The sequence below is a fragment of the Neopelma chrysocephalum genome, unplaced genomic scaffold (genome assembly GCF_003984885.1).
Source record: "Neopelma chrysocephalum unplaced genomic scaffold, ASM398488v2 Primary Assembly neopelma1_22, whole genome shotgun sequence".
NCBI classification, from domain to species: Eukaryota; Metazoa; Chordata; class Aves; order Passeriformes; family Pipridae; genus Neopelma; species Neopelma chrysocephalum.
Window position 1 is genome coordinate 302389 of NW_020897689.1, and position 22215 is coordinate 324603.

Sequence of the window (22215 nt, forward strand, 5' to 3'; positions counted from 1 at the left end):
TGAAGTTGACTTTTTTGTGAGGTAGTGAGAAGGAATTCGAAGCTGCTCAGGAAAACAAACCCCTCATTCTTACCCTAGCTACTAATGTTTTAGGGGGGAATTAATTAAACATGGCTGCCTTTTTTCAGCATTCCTTTCTCAAGGCATAGTACACAATTAATCACTGTTTGCATATAAGTATATGATATGAAAGCCTGGTATTGTTATGAAGTTAGCCATCTGTTTTGGAGATGGACTACTTCATTGAGTATGAATGGTAAAGTGGTGACCACCATAATTCTGATGTTGTGATACAAATATTTATTGAAGTGCCTTAGTTGCTGAAATAGATGGGAATTGGTTACCTAGATAGTTTTAAAGTTGTGCTCATTTTTATTTACTCTTTGTCAACAGCTGTACAATGTTAGTATTATGTTATTCTGGTGTAAAATTATTTTCTGGGTTTAAAACAGAACCCTTTACTGTGACGTTTTCATTTATATTTCCATCACATTAATTTTTGGCAAAACTTGTTTTTTCACATCAGAATAGGTATGCATCAATACTATAAATGCACTTTTTGGTTTATTTCCTTAACTTGAAATTTTTTTCCTAGTGACAAGTTTAAATTCTATATTTATGCATGCGTTCGCTCTTTAACTAAAGCTGGAGATGAACAGTGTGGTAGCGGCTTTCCGGCAGACAACTGTTAAAAAATGAACATGCGTATCACCATCTCCAAACAGAATAAGAAATTACACTCAAAATGTGTAATTTCTTGTACGTTTGATGGAATCAGTAACTAAATCATGTAGTTAAGCACATGAAATTTGAACTCTATAGCATATCAACGAATATAATAAACATCAACTACATAAAATATCCACTAGTTTTATCATGAAGGCACTTTTATTTAAAAGCAAAGCAGCAATAAACGTAGATACTGGGCTCAGTCCTTATTTGTGAGCATTGATTCTCTATGTGTAAAGGAATCAAGTCATCTTAGCCTGAGGAAAGCCTGAGGAAAATGAAAACGAGAAAACAATACACCTCACCCTGCCTTCTGCCATCCAAGGTGCGTAATAAAGTGAAATCTTAACATGTTGTTGCTGCAAACAGTTTCTTGATTACTACAATTCATTTAGGATATATAAACCCAATCATGACAGGTACAGCTAGAGGACTTACTAAATGGAAGAGGTGTTTAGCTAGAGAATAAGGTAATATATTGGCAAAGTTACAAGCAAACCCTTATGTTCATAAATGGTTGTCAGCTTAGTGCAGTTTTTGGACACTGTTCATGTAAGTTTAAGCAAATATGACTGCAATACAATATATATGCAAATATAATAGAGGATTCTATTTAAATATTTCATTTTCTAGCTACTGAAATTGTCCATTTTCAGCAGATTTTGTTCCATTCTTTGAAACTGGTCATTTGTTGTCCGGCACTCTAGAATTAGTGCTTGTTCCTGTTAGAATTTTAAATATACAGCCTCAGTGAAATTTTTGATCAACACACAAAAGCCTTTAGGTAAAGGGATTTTTTTCCCCCTTAATAAAACCCCCCTCTTAGAATAGCTTTGTTATCTCACTTCCTTAGTAGCATCAAATTCTTCCTCCTCATCCTCCTCTTCCTCATCCTCATCTTCCTCCTCTTCTTCTTCATCTCTTCTTAGCATACTGCGGGAAATCTGCCAAAACAAAAATCCAGCAGAAGTAAATCAAGTGGTTTTTCTCCTCAAAGAAAAACAATTATTTGTTGGCAATTCCAGTCTAGATATTTATAGTTTTTTGTTTAGGGGAGTGCATAAGTTGTTTGTCCCTTAACCCTTCGTAAAGTGCAAGCCAATGAAAAGATACATGGCACAGAATAAAAATACTGTAATGATTTTTAAAAGCTAAAAAAATCCCTGTAGTCATGACAACTATTATAGGATTGGGAAAACTATACTTTGATCCAATTAATGGTAAAAATCAACAAGATGTTTGTTCCTGGGTTGGCTGTTGAGACAGCAGGCTGAAGATGAGTATTAGGGCCTAATCTTATCCTGAAGACATCAGATCTCCAGTTAAAAGTTCAAAACTATGCTGCTCTAGGTTTGTTTTTTTTTGAGAATGAATTAGACAAACTATTAAAAGTCTTCATTCACAGATGAACAACTCTCCCTGCCCATCAGTGCTTGCCCTTCAGAATCATATTAGTCTCCTTTCTTTGGTTTATCAAACATTAAAAACAAGTGGCAGCTGCCAAGCTTTCATCTCATCTGACAGATTCTGCAGTCTGTACTTTTTTCTAATGAGGGTTCAATCTAATTCCTATTGAAGATAGATTCTTCACAGACAATGCAACATTTACAATTTAATGGAGGATATATGGCATTCTTTTTCTTTCCCCATGAGAAAGAGAACATTACTTATCCAAGTCATCTGGAATGCTTTTGAAAAATGATTTCAGGTTCAGCAATTTTTTAAGAGCATCTGCAGCTCTAATTTTGGTTATATTTTCTGTGTTTTCTCACGTACAGTGATATAATAAAACTTCTGTATTGAAGACAGAACTTGCATTTTTTTTAAACAGCCCCCTATTTTAAAAGTCCTTAAATGCTCATTATTAAATTGACTTCTGAGATGTTATAATTCATACAGCCGTGTATGTAATACAAGATTTTTGTGTGTGCATAAAGCAAACTGCAGTCATTGAGCTAACGAAAGCAGAAAAATCTTTAGTCTTGTTGATGCTCAAAAAGTACATAATTTAGCTTCAAGCAAATGCTTACAAATTCCTGAATGTAATAGAAAATGCAGTTAATCATTGGATGAAGCTGGGTTAACTTGAGCTGAAATACCTAAAACAGCAATCTCTCATTCTGTGAAAGAAAAAAAAAGACAATGGCACTGATTTGTAATTAGTGATCAAGGAATGCTGCAGATTGACCTTGTTAAGGTAGTGTCAGTTCAATGGGATAGACCAATTTTCGTGGTTTTTTTCTAGTTAAGAGTATCTCAAATTCTTAAACGGAACTTGCGTCATATTTCTGAAGAAAAACTCCCCCTTCCGCTTCCTGAAATAAGAGGTGTTGCTTTTGGCTTTATGGCATTTTGTGCTCACTACTCAAATATCTCTGACTGTGCTGTAATTACCTAATAGTATGTTAAATATTATCACTGATAGTGGTAAGGAAATTAGGCAGTTTAAATCCACATTATTGTGCCATAGAGCTAGAACATACCAGTACTTGAAAATTTAATTTTTGATTACTTCATGCTGAAAAAATTTAAAATAATAGTAATAAAAAAATCTGATAGTTTGTTGCTCATAAATTATTTTTATGTGAAGATAATTTCTATGAGTTTGCATGTATGTGTGATGACTGTTCTTGCTTAAGCTGTTCAGTTCCATGTTTCACTGCAGGTGTTACTAGAGAAAGCATGGTAATCCTCTCCTCATGTCTTGGGCAGTGGGCAGTTTTGGAGTGTTCAGATGCAGACATTTTCAATAACTGTTAGAATGATACTTTGCTGTCCTAGAGAGTCAGTGCAAAACAGTTTGTTATATTAAGTGCATGTAGATAAAACTTATGTAGTTAAGTTTGATTTAAAATATCTAGAAAATGTAATTTTCTTCTGCTATAGTTGTAAAAGTACAGCATATACCAACTTGAATCAGTAAAACAAAATGATAGGCTAAATTGCCAAGTAAAGTGCAAAATGAAGGAGGTAGCTCTTTGTGAAACAACGTATCAAACTCAAGGACTACTTTAGATTTTTAACATACAAATAATACAGAAAGTTAGTCCACAGAACCAGAAATAAATTCAAGGATGGTATGCCTTAAATCTTCTGAAAGACCTGAACTGTGTTACTGGCACAATTTATCCCATCTGGTATGCAGTGACTTCCCCCATGTCACCCACCTACGGGTTAGTGTTGGCATGTATGTGTCTGTCTGTCCCCCACCCTACAGCCCTAGGCAGAGTGATTCTGTGAACTGCTTACCATATTGTTTATACTGCTTTGCACTGGAAATTGTAAAGTGCTGCCTTACAGTTAGTAAGGGATTACTATGTAGCAGGAAACTAGACTTGTGAAAAATTTGGGAGTGAAAGATCCCCAGAAAAGAGAAAACACGTCACCTGAAGGTTTTTCTGAATACAGCTTTTTTTTTCTCTCATGAGATGTTTGGTGGGTTTCAGAGATTAGAGCCCTTAGTGTAATTCAACAACATGCTGTTTGCAGAATCAGAAAGGGCATATGGGGAGCGTATGGAACAGGCTGCCTGCCCCTTCTTCACTGCCCTATAGTGACTGCATTAGTAGGATGTTCCACCGCTTTTTTTCTGCCATATGATCCTCTACATATACACTGCACAGCCAAGTAAGACGACATTATTTTGAAATGTATTGCAGTTTCCCTCTAGGTCTAGATGACTTCCTGTTCTTTTCAGATATTCCAATAAGATGTTATGAGAACATTAACATCTGAAATTATAACTAAGAGAGAGGTCTAGGTAAACTTGTAAGTTAGTCAAAATGGAGTTCCACTCCATCTCTGGGAGAAATCAGTGTACATACACTCAGTTTCCTGTTGCTTTGGGTTTTTTTCTCTCTCACATTTTCTAAAGTAGCTTGAACACAAAATTTGCTTGTTTGATAGAGAAGACTGGTGGGTTACTCAGAGTCCAGGTTGTATTTCATGCACTGAATCACTGGGTTCTTTTATCTTTTCAGATGACTTAACTCACTTTCAACAGAATAGCTCAACTGTAATAATTGATCCTTTCTGTGTTGCGAAGGTGTAAAGTGTGTATGAAGTCAAGACAACTTCTCCTTATTACAGTATCAATGCATGATTTGAAAGAAGAAAAGTAAAACATGTACATTTTAAATGTGGCTATCTTTGTCTTAGCTGAAACACTGGTAAGAATCATCATAGTTACAGGATTATGGCTGCAATAAAGAAAAAATAATTTAGCCATTTTGCAATGTCTGCAAGTTTACTGATGCAAACAAGCACCAAAGACTATTGCAAGGTAGCTGATCCAAACCCAGTGGCACTGTTTCCATTTGTTTCACTCATTTTTATCATCTTCCTTTTCCTCACCTCCTCTGAATTTTCAGAGTAGAAAGGGAAAAGTTTGTTGGTCATGGGTTTGCTCTGCTGCTACAAGATATCACTAATCTGAGTTAGGATCTGGTAGAGAAGTCACACTCTAGAATCTGATACTGAAACTAAGAAGAAGTGTTATTTAAAGAATGTCACTTCTCTTTCACATAAGCTCCTAGATGTTTTCTCTGCAAGATGCCATAGTTTGTTGATGGAAGAAATAATAATAATGGCCAGTCTTCGCGAACGAAGATTTGGGGAAAGGTCTTTTACCTTTCCAGCCTGCGCAATGGATTTTTTAGGTGAGACACAGCCTGCGCTGAACTGAGCCCACCCTTTAATCCTAAGGTTCATCTGCCGGGGCCAAGCGAGCTTGGACAATGGCAGTGAGGTCCTCAGGACGTAGGTTTGTTTAGAGTGACCTTCTCATAGATGGATGGCCTTACAGGGCTAACGGGCTCCATCTGCCCAGGGGGACTGGGATTCGAACCTGGGTTGCAGCGGTGAGAGTCCTGCATGCTAACCACTAGGCCACCAGGGGTCCCTGATGGAAGAAATAGTATTGCTGGAAATGGCATTTTTCAAAAGTAAGCAACACAGCTTTAAAAGCTGATTTTTTTTCTCTCAAATGATAAAGCTGCATTATTAAGAGCTTAATATGATATTTATGCCCTTGGAATTTTCTGTACCTTTCTGACTGTCGTGAACTGAGTGAAGATAGTGGATCCATGTACATTAGCTAAAATACTATCTTAAGTAGAGCTTTAATACAGTGATTTTATCATTTAATTATGTAATTTTTCTTTCTTACCTGTACTGTCCTCAATGAAGATTTTGAGGAGGCAGTTCTTTGCAGAGGGGACTTGGAATTTGCACGAACTATGTCTAGGCGAGAGTGATAGTCCGATGGATAAAGTGAGCTCCGAAAAACCTGTTGAAATGGAGAAAGCTGCGACTCAGGTACCATGATACAGCTTGCAAGCTAAGAATCACCTAGACTGAAGCTAGCAGAAATGCAGCATTGGACAATGAAACCTGATCTAAAGATATGCATCAACTGTAGTCTGGATTGATCACTTTTAGCTGAAACAACATCGTTTCTCAACCTGAGACACATCAACATACTTATGTGGTCAAAGTAAACATTCTTCAGAGACTTGAGGGCATTTACACATGGAAAACTGCAATGGTTTCTCACCAAGATACGTAGCTGAGTTTCAGGCTAACCTAGAGGTATGAACCCCAGAAACTGCCTTCAGGTTCTCCATTTCTCAGAAAGATGAACTCTTAGCCCCTTCACAAGCAATTCCTTGCTGACAGTCACAGACGCATCAGAAAAATTTTACTTGAGATGTTCGGGAGATGAACAGCTCGAGAAAAATTTGGGAAACCTCTTAGAATACAGAGGAGACTATAACATCCATCATATTTGCAAGTTATTTCCAATAAAGCTATTCATGCAAGACTTTAATAAAGTCAAGGAGATGGCAGATTACGGTCAGTATTTTTATGGAAAGTAAATAATTGTCAACAGGAAATTTAAAGTGAGATTAGAAATTTGGTTGTGAAAGACAAAGTATTGACTTAAAGGATTTTTCTGAATTGGTGCCACATGACATTTTAATTGTGAAACTACAATAGTACAAGATTGCCATGGCATTGTTTAAATGAAGCAAAATTACCGAGTAGTCTCAAATGTGATTGTCACTGAAGAATCATGATTTTTTGTGCCTTGCACTAACTGAATACTTGATCCTGAGCTATGTCATGGACAAAATAAAATCAGGACTGGTGGGATTTACAGAAAAAGACTGAAAATGATCCAACTTCCTTGACAAGCTGAACATATATATATACAACATACATTTCAGTGATACTCAGTTTAAAGGCCCAACATCCAGAAGAACAGCAAGAATGAAAAAAGGACTGAAAAGCAAGTCTTGGGACAGAGAGACTATAACTCAATAGAGAAGAAAGGGTGACTTGAAGCTGTAACTGCCACAAGACAAAAAAACCCCAGTAGATTTTTTAATGCAGTAATTAGTCTTTAGATCATCTGATTAGAGCAGTGTAGGATTTTCTCTATGCACATCTTTACAGCAAGATTCACTGCAGAGGTGTTCTTTAAGAACTGTGATTACCTGAGCTTGGAGTCGCAGGTAATTTCAGAAAAATCTCTTATCTGTGTTTTGTGGGAAAGATTAGATTGCCACCGCAATTGTTCTCTGTTTGTTTGGGTTCTCTGAGATTATAAACGTGTATGCTCTTGCTGGAGAAGTGCAAAAAAAGGCTTGATATACATAATAAGTTTGTTCTGGGAACCTGAAATGTATGTTGCATTTTTCTGCCTGGGACATGTATGGCCCAAGTGTGAAAACTATTTTTAGGTAGGAAGTATACTGAAAAGCAAATCTTCATCACTCTTACCTCCAAATCTTCACTTTCATCAATATTTTGAATATTTTGGTAGGCAGCAGTATATATCTCTAAAGCTTTCCCATGGAACAACATTTCAATAGTTATAAATTCAGAAAAGATGTTCTAAAAGCAAATGAAAACAAAGATTTTCTTAATCCAATAAAGTACATTTCCACTTCAAAAAATTATTGAGTTCTGTACTTGGTAGTTCTATGATACAAATAACTGCACAATACTTAGTACTTTTAAGTAGTCAGACCTGAATTTTAGAAATTAAACATAAATGCTGGCTGGGCTATCACTTATGCAGTTGTTATTATTTCAATATAAATTCTAAGTAAATGTTTGAAAAGCAAGAGGAGACTCGTTAGGAATAACATCATGGTGAAAAGTCACTTGATAATCCCCAGTATGTATTTACAAGATGTAGTCGGTGGATTTTTGCTTTATTGAAGACAATCTTTTATAACAGGTTGGGGGTAAGTTATCTGTACATTCTATACCTATCTATAATTTACAAATAATTATATATTTACATAATAAAGTATTCTTTATATATTGAACCCCCCCTCAATTATGACAACTTCAGAAATCACAGTCTTTTTCATACTACTCCAATATCAAGTACTGGTTGGTTTGGTTGGGTTTTTCAACCATCTTTCATTCTTTCCTGTTTAGACTGTCTGTCTGTCTCCTCCCCCCCGCCCCAAAAAAATGACTAAAGCAATTTTATAATTAAATGAGATCACATAATGCAAGTGTTTTTCAGTCACTGTAGTCTTTGGGACTTGCGCCACTTAATGTTTGACATTAAGAGAGAAATTAAAGCTTTCATTGCTTGCAGTCACTGAACATTTTGTGCTTTTTGCATCAGTAAAACTTTTAACTGCAGTAACATAACACATACTTCAGCATGGATAAATATATTATTTACTTATCACTATTTCTGTTAATTCTGCCGATATTAATCCACATATATAATTCCACTAACAAATACAGCTACTAGTGAAGTAGAATACAGCAACTCTTGAAGGTGCAGACACTAAGCAACTGGAGACAGGAAAATTTTCAATTCCAAAAACTGTAAGAATAATGAACTGATTTTTTAATTTCAGATTTCCTCATATTTGGATTATGTACGTTCCTGTGTAACCTGCTCTAGGTGACCCTGTCTTGGCAGGGGAGTTGGACTTGATGATCTCCAGAGGTCCCTTCCAACCCTAACAATTCTGTGATTCTGAAATATTCATGAATACCACAAGATTTGCATTTAAGTGAATATTAAATGTTGCTAATCTTGCCCAAGACTTAACTATAGTAATTTTATTGTGCAAGATATAATTGATATACTGAAATGTAAGCACACATACTTTGATGTCCTTTATCTTCTGTTTCTCGAAATTATCAATAGTTTCCTCTAATTGCCGCGTTGTTCGAGTAGCATCCAGTGTTGCTCTCTGCAGTTCACTTTCAGCCTGGTAAAGTAACACAGAGGTGAAATTAGTCTTGTATTTGATACAAAGCTATTTGCTCCAATTGCCATGAAAACATTGAAGTCTGGGTTTTCAAAACACTACATATCTATGTTACAGTATTTGTAAATCCGTTACTTAATAAACATATAAAGATGCCTCCTACACTGTTGTGACTTTGATGTGAAACATGAAAAATGAACAGCTGCGGCCAGTCAGGAAGGTCCCTCTGTCCTGATCCATTTTCTGTAATAATCATCTGATAATTTCACTGAGCCAGCCCTGACACTCCACTGACAACACAGAGACTGGGTCCAGGTACTTAACCCAGCACAAAGGTTTACCCTTCAGAAAAGTTCTTGTTTGTTTTGTTTATTTTTTAAGCTTGCGCAAAGGAGAAGGCAGGAGTGCACATGCCAGTGCGGTGGATGAGCAGAAAAGATCATCCTTGTTTTCAAGTGCAGATCAACCTGCTGGGTCCTTAAGGAATCTCTTCCAGTGTCCTGTGCTGAACCTCATTTTACTAAGTTTTTATATATTATTTAAATAGACAATTAGAGCAGCAGCTGAAATTAATGCATTTATCCTGTAAATATCTCAATCTGCAGGCTAGAGTTGTTATAATTTCTGGATCCAAGAGCATTTCAGGTATTTCATATTTTTAGTATTTTTGTATTATTAAAATATTTTATAGTAAACGTCTTCAACAGGGCACTGAGATGGGGACACATCAACCAATCCCTAACACATAAATACACAGTTTTCCTTATTTTGTTACTACAAAAAGCATTTAGATAGTTTTTTGATTACATATAATTATGAACTTTATAAAAATGCACACTACCATTTAAATAAAGATCTTGAAACTGTTCTGGTTATGTCAAGTCTGAGAACTGTGTACTACTACAAAATAATGATGTACAGATGTAAGAGCTTGCACTTGAAGACTACAAAATTTGGATCTAAACTTATGTAATTTTCCATAGATTACTGGTCAAACATCATATACTAGTGACACAGGCTCACTCAGTGAGTATCATCACAAATCTATTTTGTGCTGAGATTTGAAAATAGGACATGGATCAAGTATTGTCTACGATCAAGTTGTAGGATTCTTCCCATATCTAAAAAACTGCAACTTAAGAGAGGAAATTTTTTTTAAATAGGCACCACAGGTCCAGTTCCTGTGATCTAGTTTTTAGTGTCACACATATGGAAACCTAAGGCATAAGGTATGCTCGGTTGACTTCTTTGATTATAATCTGATAACCTTGTATTACAGGATTATCAAATTGAAACAATCTTTCAAAAACAGCTTAAAGTCACAGACACAACTCTGCCACCATTACTGGGCAAAAAAAATTGGTAACAATGTTTAGTGGTACATAAGGTCACCTGTTCACCTCTCTCTCTTGATTTTGCCCAAAACACGGGAGGGTAACAGAGTAAGAAAATACATTTTGTGTATTAGTTCAATCAGTTACTCCCTGTAAGTGAAGGCAGCATAAGCTGCATAAGCAGCCATTACACATACAAATACAGTATGTTATTTCTATGATAATCAAATACATCTTCTCAATACATCTTAAATAGACTGGCCAGATTTTTGTGCGCAGATGCTTTGGGAAAGGAATTATCTCTGTTGTAGAGTGAAATGTCTAAAGTCACAGAGCGTCCGTAGTTTGCATAACAGCAGTTTGATATTTTCTCTTCTAAACACTCACCTGTGACTGGAAATACTAGTGAAGGAAAAAATGGCAACGTAACAACCAATATTCATTAAGGTATGCATTTTCACTTCTATTTTTAATATGCTGTGAACTATTTACCTTAGTTATTTCAAAACTTCTATATACTTAGTGCTACTATTATGTTGTTTGAAGCTTCTGGCTCTAAGACATTACAGTTTGTTACAGCTTTGCTAGAATTCAAGTATCCAGACCAAAACATTTCCGGACAGCTGTTTGTCTGGGACTGAGGATTTGGTTAATTATTTAAAAAAAAAAAAAAAAAGAAAAATTAAACAAACTAGGTAGACTATTTCAGGGGAAAAAATTGATTAAAAAATGTATTTTTATATTTTTAAAAATTTGGTAATGTTTTCTTTTCAAAGCTGTACTACCCCCCCACCCCCGCCCCCATTTTGTAAGATGGGAGTGAATACAGATCCTTTGCTATCTGGGGCCAAAGTTGTTTGCTGCTGCAACTTCATAGTTGCTCGACCATAAGAGAAGCATTGCAGGAGCCCAACTACTGTGCTCCAACGTCGTGAAGCCTCTCTCAGACCTGAAAGCTGACCTGCACACATCCCCAAAAGCAAATGAACATATTCCTGCTCCTAATACCTTTTCATGCATTTTGTGTCAATCACTTTAAAATGCAAATACAGAGTGTTTGGTGCCTTTGGCCATATGCAAAAGCAGACTGTACTGAGATTTTATAACTCTTCAGGCAAAGCCTTAACTATAGAAAACACAGGTGTTACAAGAAGCTAAGCCACAGAAGTGTGTTTGTGACAAGCTTAGCAAACAGCTAAGAAGAAATTAACTAGGTGCCGGTGACATTCCCATGAAAAAACTACTGCTTAAGAGGGAGAAAAATGGGACCAGTGTCCCTTTGGGGAGAAAGCTTACTGTTACAGTTTACTCTCCTAATTCCAACAGAAGAGAACTTTGCATCACAGCTCAAGTTCTAACTATATAGCTGACATGCATCTGTCTTTATTACAGAAGGCATTCAAATTAGTTATTACTTGATCTAACTGATCTGATTAATATTAGATGTGAATTCTTTGGCGGACACAAAAATAAAATGTAGTTCTCCTGTGTGGCACTTGACCATCACAATCATTTTTGCTTTCTACACTCCCATGCCCCAGTCACTAAAGGTCCTAGTTTCTGAAATAAAGTTGATAAAATCCAACTAAGAACAGGACTGCTTAACTCCTGAGTCCAGGACTAGAGTGTAATAAAAAGTAAACAGCACGTCATCATGAACTTAAATGCTTTATCGTAATATGTAGGCATAAAGGGGCTGAAGTAGGATTGCCTTGATCATCTTTGTTTTGGCATTTCCTATATTCTAATTGCTTCAGAATTTGAGACTTCAGTGAGATTTTAATGGAAATTCTGTGGGGGCTTAATTTTTCCCTCTGATACAGAATAGTGTACTGGGGAAGGTGACTGGTCTTTGGAAAGGAAAAGTAGTCTAGTTGAGTATTCTACTAACAGATTAACAACTTTTCCTTTCACACTTCATGCAGTTGGAGGAAACTCATACCCCATCTACATCCAAGGAAACACAACAACTACCAAAATGACAGGAAGAAAAACAATAAAACAAGAAATCCACAGAAATAAAAAAGTTGTCTGATTACACTTATTTTCAAAAACTTCCAAATTCCTAGATGTAAACTATGCCTACCTCTCTTGTGTAAACATGGCAAATAATTAATCGTTTCTGTTCAATTAAAAAAGAAGTAACAAAGCAGCTATTATAAGCTGTAACTTATCATAAAGTTTAAGAAATGATTTGACATTGAAGAAAATCCCTCTAAGGAGACTTATTGCTACTACTACTTTCTTACTGCTTTGTAAACACAATAGTTTAATTCCCAAGAAATTTTAAAAATATTTCTCATAGTGACTAGAAAAATAGGATACAATAATGTGTAGATCTGATGGATTCCGCTGACGTGTCTTTTCCAGTTGAGATAATTGCTTGGCTTCTCGGTTCTTTGCTGTTAAAGTTGCTTTAAGATCATCCTGGAAATAAAAATGTTTTAGACATGTTTAAAATGAAACTAGGATAATACAAAATACACTTCCCTTCATACATGCATTGCCTAGAAAACGGACAAAACTTCTGCTTTAAACAAAACCAGATTTTACAGATCTTATCCTGTTAATTGATCCTCTGAAAGAGAAGTCAGTGGGAACCAAGGGAGTGTTGCACAATCCCTACCTTGCACAGCTCCCTATAGCATGCACTGTAATTTAAAATGTGGGGAAGAAAAATATATTCACAGCTTTTCATGACAAGTATAGCAGATGGTCAAAAGCTGAGATCCCCAAAGCAGTAAGAAGGCAGGCCCATTCCTGACTTAGAAACAGAATAAAGGTGGCATTTAGAAATAAAAAGTGGCATCAAATATATCAGTAAGAAAAATAACAAAGCAGGAAGCAGCCAGTACCAGTCAGAAGTTATGAAGAAAACATAACTGCTGTCACCTGTCCAGAGGACAGCAGAACTGGTGAAGAGTCTGGAGTACAAGTTTGATGAGGAGCGGCTGAGGGATCTGGGTGTGTTCAGGTTGGAAAAAAGGAGGCTCGGGGGGAACCTTATCAGTCTCTACAGCTCCCTGAAAGGAGGTTGTAGCCAGGTTGGGGGTTGGTATCTTCTCCCAGGCAACGAGTGACAGGATGAGAGGACACAGTCTTAAGCTGCACCAGGAGAGATTTAGATTAAATAATAGAAAAATTTTTTTCACTGAAGGGGTGGTCAGTTATTGCAATAGGCTATCCAGGGAAATGGTACAATCACCATTCCTGGAAGTGTTCACAAAAGATGTGGATACAGCACCAGGGGACATGGTTCAGTGGTGAACATGATAGTGCTGGGCTAACAGTTGGATGATCTTAGAGGTCTTTTTCAACCTTAACAACTTCATAATTCTGTGCTACACAGATTTGAAGGTACCATATAAAATCTATGGCTGAAAGGGTTGAACTGCATATTTTTATATATGCAGTTAGTAAGGTGTTTAAAACCATTTGAAACAAAACACATCCTACTAATGATGTAGCTGGAGAAGATGAAACTTACTGATTTAGAAAAGGCAGAAACTGCTGATAAATATTTTTGCTCCTCATTTCCAAAGGAGAAGTACGTCTAGGAAAACCTGTGACAATTTAAGCATGTTTACCTACCAGTCTTGAATTTTTGTTCATGCCATAAAACTGTGTTTTGCAGAGTGTTTGGCATTCATAGGATCTAAGATTATCAGTCAGATATTTATCGCTTCCCTGACCCTGGTATCAGAAATAACATACACTTTGATGGCTTCAATTTAAAGGAGCAGTAGTTTAGAACAAGAAGAAATACAGCCAGAAATCTTAACAAAATCTGAACCAGAAGTTGGGTATACATTTCAAACCATTCTTTTCTCATTTATCTACTACTTCAGAATGGAGGGAATTAGGGCTATTAGAAACTATTGTATTGGGAATTTGTCTGTGCTCCTTCCTTGCATTTCAGAATTTTAATATGCTTGTATGTCTCCTTTACCCAGAAGGATATGCAACTTAGGATGTGTCTTTCAGCAGGTTTTGTAACCCTGTGACCAGATCACTTGTCAGTGACACAGATGCACAAGTGTACCAAGTTTCACAGTGCTGTGTTCCTTCAATAATGAGTCTGTACATGAGGTCAGGGTCAAAAAACGCAGTTTCTTCCTTGTTTCTATCTTTACTGTCTGTCTGTATGTCCTTGCGTATGACTCATTTTGCTTCTCCTTTAGGGGGACAAAGCTGGTTTCTGATAATAAAAACTATTGCATCTTTAGCCTATCAAAACTAATTTTACTGCTGTTCTTTCAGAAGGGAATTTACACCACCTTTAAGGTCATCCAAAACACTGCTGGAAAGGGCTTTTCCCTTTATCAAAACCATGACGCTATAAGAAAAGCAATAATAGATTTTTTTTTTATTGTTTTATTGGTTTGAGTTTAAAATTTTAAAGGTAGAGAAAGAGAACAATTATTTATTTTTGGAACAGAACAAAACAGATTTGTATCTAATGTTCACAGCTGCATGTTTAGTGTTATTTAATGACTAAGTCCTGTTAACAGTACTGACTTCTAGGCCCATCTAAAACAGTCAATCAGATTTAAAGCTGTGGCTAAAAGGGTTCTGACTTGCATGCAGAGTGTACTTGAGGATGCAAAGTTCTAGAGTTGTTATAAAATTTCAGTATGTTCTTTCTAGCATGTCATGACTTTGGAAATACAGTTCCCTCTTCTACCTCTGTTTTCTGTAGCATCAGGCACCATGAAACATACTTCTCTACTAACCAATGCCTGATAAAGAATTAGTGCTACTGTGGCTATAGTAGTGAAGCTATACACAAGTTTTGGATGTACAAAGACAGGGCACAGTTACATGCATATTTTGTCTAATATGTTGAAAAACTGAAAAGGGTGCAGAAAAAAACCCTGTAAAAATATTAAAAAGCTGGGGAAAATGTGATTATGGTGAAAGAATCAAGGTGTACATTATTACCTAAGAGAAAAAAAATGAAAGACTGGTTTTACTACCTTCATCCAGAAAAAAACAGAGCACTACAGAGCTCTTTCATCTCAGTGGAACATATAACAAGAACCAGAGATTAGAAGTCTTTCATTTAAAACAATACACCACAAACTCACCACCTACTACAACAAACAGTCCTACATTCCCCTTCAGTGTCTTCAGACCAAGCTTTGACATATTTTTGGAAAATATGCTTTAATTACACTCGAGGAGAAATGGAATGGAATAGGCAACAAGTCAAAGGACAGGTAGAGAGAACAGAAAATTATTCATAGTCCCTCTGGTTTTTAACTATGAATTCAAGTCACATGTAAGAACACTGGTCACCCATCTAATTTCAAGCCATAGAAAAGTACAGCTACAGTCCGTCCACCAGACATTGAGCTGACAGAGCCTCATCACTGTACTGTTACCTGCTTCAGTCACTGAAGTTATTAAAGCAAACCAATCCTTTCTTCCGCACGTGGATCACCTTGGTTTTATGATGTCCTGTTTTATATGAAGAAAAGGAGCCAGGAACAGAGTTGCCAAAAAGCAGAAAAGTGAAGATTGATATACAGAACAATGAAACAGAAAGAAATCCTAAAATCCTACATTTAAGGTACATTACAGAACATTATATTAATGTCCACTGAAGCTATTTGGCATCATAAACCGGAACAAGTGAATGAAACAATTTTATTGCATTAGCAGTTAAAGGACAACACTACTCTGATTATCTGGGCCTCTTTAAAGCATTTAGTAGCACAGGACACTGATGTCTTATGCCACAGAAATAGCAACAGTCCTTTTTAGATAAAGCACAGAAGTACTCTTGTGTACATCCTGGAACAGTTCCAATAAGTAAGTAGCAGTGAGAACATTCCCTTTATAGAAAGTGCCATAATGACATGTTCTAACAGGTTTTACTTAGCTAAGGTAGTTACAGGTAAAGCAGTCCTACACCTTGTGCTAAATTTAAGAGTCACAAAACTTTCTTTTTCACTAAAGATGTCCCAGTGTTTAGAGATGATAACTGAAAACCAGACAGTTGAAATTTTAGCCACAGTTTACTGTTAATGTGCAATGGGGAAAAAATAACCATTTAATGGCCTACATCTTTAGCAAAATCTTAGTTCAAAGGTGTGTTGACAAAAATAGTTAATCCCACCTACAGTTTAAGAATACTCTAGTACTCCTCACTGTAGCTGAAATAAACATTATGCAATGCTTTCTGGCATTCTGAAAGGCAAAGACAACAGGAAATGCCATTCACTGTTGCAAGGGATGACTTGGTTTCAGTTGCTTCTGTCCTCAGCATTACTGGCTATCAGTGGCAATGCACCTCAAGAGACAGTCCCTTCAATGCTTTGCAAACCCCAGGCACTGCTGTAGTGCTCTGTGTCTCCTCAGCAACCATACTGCCACGAACACATGAAGCTTGTCTTCCACTCTCAACATTTATATCCCATGGAATACTCAGTTCTAGATCTCACAAACTGGGTTTTATAATGACTATTAGGATACCAGATTCTAGCCTCTATAGTCTACAACTCTGCTAAGGACCACCATGTGTAATCCCACTCAAGTGCAGGATGCATTTCCTTCACAATTGTTTCTCCAACCTCCAAGTGAGGTAGCTGTGCGGTAAGTTCCACACACCGTACTCGGTTCTTCACCATATGGAAAAGATACAGAACAAAAACATATGAAAAATGCTAGTTTGAGATGCAATGCCACAACATACTCAAATTAACCATGATGAACACACTGTAAGATTTTAGTATGTAAAATATCATCAAAGAATAATAATTTAATATTTTGATTTATATAGACTATGATACAGATATACATCAATTACAGATTTGAGTTTACAGGACTAGGGTATTCTCTGTGTAATATACAAGTATTACAAAGATCTACTTTTGTCCTATAAACTAGTATCTGCTTATTGAAAGTTACTTGCTCAAGCTTATCCCTCCTGGAGGAAAGAAACTTTCAGATATTTTAAGGGAACATTTCAAACCCCTATAAACACTGTTTCTAAAATATAGTGAATGAAGAGACCTCAGATTTTTGTGTATCTTCAGGTCATCATGATGACTTAATAGGACAGAGAGGGATTTAGGTCACTACCTATATATCAGTTTCAAATGTGTCTTCTAAATTATGAACTTTAATGTAGAATGGAATTCTGAGTTAGAAAAGCTGCTAAAAGCAGCATATTGATGACTAAGAGGCAAAAGCATTACATATAATTCACTTTTTGGAAATCTGAATAATAGTGGTAATCATCATAATCATAATAATAAAAACAACCCTAACAATAATAAATGACACTATCCAAGAAGTTTCACATTACCCACAATGCCTTTTTTTTAGCATTTGCTTGTGCTCAAAGAGCCTGAATATCCTTGTCTTCACACTAAAGCTTCTTTCTCCAACATATATATAGCTTCAATTTAGATGTATTACTACATAATTAAGTTAGACTGATTATTGCAATATAAAATATCAGAACCATTCACCCCCTACAGCAGAAGTTTTCAACTGAGCGGCCAGAACACTGACATGTACCTTGTGAGAAAACAGATGCTTAACCTACCCTTTTAAGTTTCACTATGGTCCCGTAACATTTCAGAGGTTCAACAACCTTGGCTTCAAGCCTGTCGACCTACAAAAGAAATCACAAGGCCACTAGAATCATCCATATCTATGGTGTGCAGAAACAGGAAACAATTAATAGTGACTCATCTTATTAGGAATTAGTCCATATATGCTGAAAAAATAATGGGATAATTTTAAAAATAGTGTAAAAACTATAGTCAAGTACATTAGCCAATAAGCAATTTTGTATTTTGAGGAGATCAAGCTGATTTCTAGTGGAATTACTTTTTTCTTAATTAGAAATACATCAGGATAAATGAAACACTGAGATTCTAACAACTGAGTACTAAATACATCAAACACTGCATCTTGGAGATCTGTAACTTTCTATCTAAAGATCAATGTTTTGCTCTACACTTACTGATAGATTATGGATTAAGCCATCTTTGCTAACAAATATATTGTACAAAATGTAACACCTCTTAAAAATAATGGAAACAGCATCGTTGGTACTGAATGCACTAAAAATATCAATAACAGGGTGTGTAAAAGGCACGAATGCTCTCACAGGTGAGTGCATCTGAATTTTTGTTTCAGTTCTCCTACTTAGAAAAACAGCTACATATGGTCAGGCAGGTAATAGGATAAGACCTGCTCGTCAAACCTGACAACGCTGTCCAAGCAGCACCAGCATAAGCTGCCAATGACTTATGGACCAGTGAGTCATCTGGCCCACTGCTCGGCCAGATGGGCCAGATTAGGACAAGGTGCGTACCTCTATTAGGAACGTACAGTTTCCTCTAAACTGGGCTAAAATTTATGCCAACTGAGCAAATGTTTTTCCTTTATACACTCTACCAGTGCACTGTCAAACAATTTCACTTGAACTGCCAATAAAATAGAAAGGATTAGGGCAGTAAGGCTCTGAATGAAGTGCATGTTACTTTGGTCTCTTTTTTGAATTATAGTGGGTCTTAGCTGTTCAAAACTATAAATAGTAATTTTCTACACTCTACTGAAAGTATAGATACATACTCCAAAAACTAGTTTGAGTCCATGTGAATGAATTTATTTTGTCTTAAATCGCAGTATTTGGAATTCTGCATCACACGTTACAGTTTGACTGGCCCTGCAGATAGATGTGTAAGTGGCATAAACACCTTCCTTTACACTCTCACTCATCTAGCAGACATGCAACTATATAGTCAAACATTGTCCAAATCAAGTTTGTACTTTGAGTGTTAAACTACAAACTTAAGAAATCTACAGTGGTCCCTGACAGCATCTCAGTGGGGCTACCAGTGCCCATTCTCTTCCATACTATTTCTGATGAGACTCAACAAAAGGAAAATGACTGATTTTACCTCAGCTGCTGCCAGACAACTCAAGTCACACAAATAAAAAGAACACTTCATTAACCATAAATCACAATCCAAAGTCTAAGACCATTAAAAAACTTGCTCTATCTCAAATACTTTGAGTGCTCATAGGGATAGTTTAGCTGACTTCAACAGGACTAATTGCAGGCAGTTTTCATTAGTTGTTAGGGGGGTAAGTGATGAATACTTTGGCAGCCTACCCTGCTCAGACACTAATATATTTAGAAATGTTTTCTCCTATGTTTTCTTGTGATTGCAGAGTATATATTTCCCCTTTTAATCAAAGAGAAGTAACTGAAAAGTTCAGATGGCAAACACAACATGTACAGCTTTAATTCTGTACCTCTGCCTGGCGATAATCCTGAAGTCTGGCAAATTCATCTGCAAAGTTTTTCAGTCCAACTTTTAAGTTTGGTGTCTCTGTAGCTGCATATGCATATATTTCATTTACTAGAAGATCTGCTTTGTCTCGTAATCTGGCAGTTTTACGTACATATCCAGCAAATATTTGGCACAATTCACCAAAATGTTTTTCCACATTTGAAACAGCATCTTGTATTTGTCGAGTCTGATTGTCCCTGGATACCAAAGAAAAATAAGTGAAAAATAAGAAGGGCACAAATCAGTGCAAAACAGAAATTTATTTTTAAAAAGAGAATGTTGTAACAGTCTGATGTACTATGTGCTTATTTCTGAACGAATAACAAATGAACTACAAAAAAAAGCAGGATTTACACTTAAAGATCCAAGAGAGGAAACCCCAAATCACAAAAATCTGCTTGGAAGTTTTCTTACTGTATTTAAGCAAAAGCTCACTATTACTATTGGTATTACTACTAACACAGTGGTAACACCTGAAGTCTCAATCAAGACCTTCCCAAGACTGCTTCCTGCACGAGTCTGCAAGCTAAACTGGCAAGTCAATGGCTGCAGAAATTAGGCAGCAGAGGTATTAAATGTTTTTTAAATCATGAACAGGTACCAATCTGCTCCTGGTCAGCAGTACGAAGGATAAATATTGCTGAGAATTAAAGAAGAAAAGTGAATGGACACAAGTACAGAGGTGAACACTCTGTACCACTGAAAGAACATTCATTACACTAATAAATTGTTTTCTTTTAAATTACATAAATCTAATTAATTTATTTGATCCAAATGCCTGTGTGTTTCATTATTAATGATCTAGATAAGTCATTCCAATAATTCATGTATTTCACTTTGTATTTTGCTTTCATATTCCTATATCACTTGTTGGTTGTGTGAATTCATGCCAGTTTTTGTTGACAGATTGAGTCAGCTATAAGACAATTTAGCTAACAGTATCTTCCACATACTGGGTCCTAAGAAGTCTCCACAGTCTAGGACAAGACTATTCATGTGAAGTGCTTGAATTCTCAGCAAGAGAATTCACAGCAAGAGAATTCACTCATACCACTATCTTGGCAAGGGGCAGAAACAAAAACTTCCTTCATATCCTTAAACTACCCCAATATTGCTGACCAATATTTAAATACTGACTTCCTATCGGGACACGCGAAGATCAGAAAAACTGGAAGAAATGCAGTATTTTGTGAATGAACAATAATGCAATCAATTCAAGCAAGGAACACTTTTACTTCAGGAAAAGTATTTCAGGCCAAAGTTACACTATGGGCAAAATCCCAGTTGCATTGCTTCATGGCAAGCAGTCTAGAGGACTGTTAAAAAACGATGTTATTAAAGGAAAAAAAATCCTAATAAGTTATTCAGTCCTCCAGAACATGCTGGAGCACAGAATCATTTGAATAGTAAAGGTTTCACCCAGTGAGTGGGAAAGTAAGAATTTCATGAAGTACTAACAAAGTTAGTTTTCAAAATTAATACTACCTGATAAGATCTTCAGTTAAAGGTACATCCTATTTTCTTGGAAGGTCTTCATGTCAGAAAATTCCCCTCCCAAGGGGAAGCCTTAAGCACGTTTCCTCACCCTCTTTACAATTCAGATCTCACAAGACTCCCATGCAACTAGTATTTAATGTGGAGACAAGAAACACTGCATTTACTTATATGGGGGTGTAAAAATTTTTATTTCCCCGTCATTATTCATGATGGCTTAGAGTTGGCCACAAAATTATCTGCGAGAGGCCCAAATAAATATCGGCACACCTTTACTTAATCTCTGCAAAGCACATTAAGGCTAGAAAAGTTTTGCGGCCTTTACCGGAGGAAGGCAGAGTCGGCCCCACCGCACGGGGTGGGCCGATGCGCTAAGGGGGACTGGGCCCGCATCGGCCTCCGACCGCCGCGCCATCCCCCGGTGCCCTGCCCGCGGCCAGGCCTCCTCCCCCGCAACACCCCGGGCTCCCTCGGGCCTCCCGCCCCGTACCTGGCGTCCAGCCCGCGGCCCAGCAGCATCATGATGGCGGTGGCGGTGGGAGCGGCGGCGGCGGCCCGGCGGGAAGCAGGGAAGGAGGGAAGGAGGCGGCGCTCGGCTTGCGCTCTGTTTCCATGGACACCGCCCGCCGCCTGCGGGACGGGCTGCGGCAGCTCCGCCCCCGGGAGGTGCCGTGAGGGAAGTCACGGGATCAGAGAATCCGTTAGTTTGGAAAAGACCTCTGAGGTCGTGGAGTCCAGCCTGCGGCCGAACGCTACCATGTCAGCTAGACCATGGTTCTAAGTGCCACGTCCAGTCTTTCCTTAAACACCTCCAGAGACGGCGACTCCACCACTTCTCTGGGCAGCCCATTCCAATGCCTAATCACCCTTTCTGTAAGAAGTTCGTCCTAATGTCCAACCTAAACATCCCCTGGCACAGCTTAAGACCGTTTCCTCTCGTCCTGTCACTCGTCGGAGAAGAGACCGACCTCCGCCCCGCAACACCCTCCCTTCAGGTAGTTGTACAGAGCATCAAGGCTGACAGAGTTCAAGAAGCTTTTGGATGATACTCTCAGGCACATGGCGTGGCTCTTGGGAATAATCCTGTGCAGA

General features: G+C 37.2%; 1 protein-coding gene across 1 annotated transcript; it reads right to left on the reverse strand.

Moving 5' to 3' along the window:
• Positions 1-866: 866 nt before the first annotated feature.
• Positions 867-21770, reverse strand: FAM92A (family with sequence similarity 92 member A). The gene is made up of 10 exons (XM_027678247.1): positions 21614-21770; positions 19592-19826; positions 17868-17936; positions 12638-12739; positions 10700-10705; positions 8874-8978; positions 7513-7626; positions 5897-6016; positions 1575-1673; positions 867-997 (listed from the first exon to the last, which is right to left on the reverse strand). The coding sequence occupies exons 1-10, from the start codon at positions 21643-21645 to the stop codon at positions 977-979; spliced, it is 903 nt and encodes a 300-aa protein (XP_027534048.1). The 5' UTR covers positions 21646-21770; the 3' UTR covers positions 867-976.
• Positions 21771-22215: the final 445 nt, after the last annotated feature.

What these genes read in the sequence shown, in the direction of transcription:
- FAM92A (XM_027678247.1), bottom strand. Translation starts at nt 21,645, where the DNA reads ATGATGCTGCTGGGCCGCGGGCTGGACGCCAG. An exon ending in ATGAAAGTGAAGATTTGGAG is followed by an intron (nt 6,017 to 7,512) that starts GTAAGAGTGATG and finishes CCATTTCAACAG; the next exon opens with GTTTTTCGGAGCTCACTTTA. An exon ending in CTTCATTGAGGACAGTACAG is followed by an intron (nt 1,674 to 5,896) that starts GTAAGAAAGAAA and finishes TTGTTTTGGCAG; the next exon opens with ATTTCCCGCAGTATGCTAAG.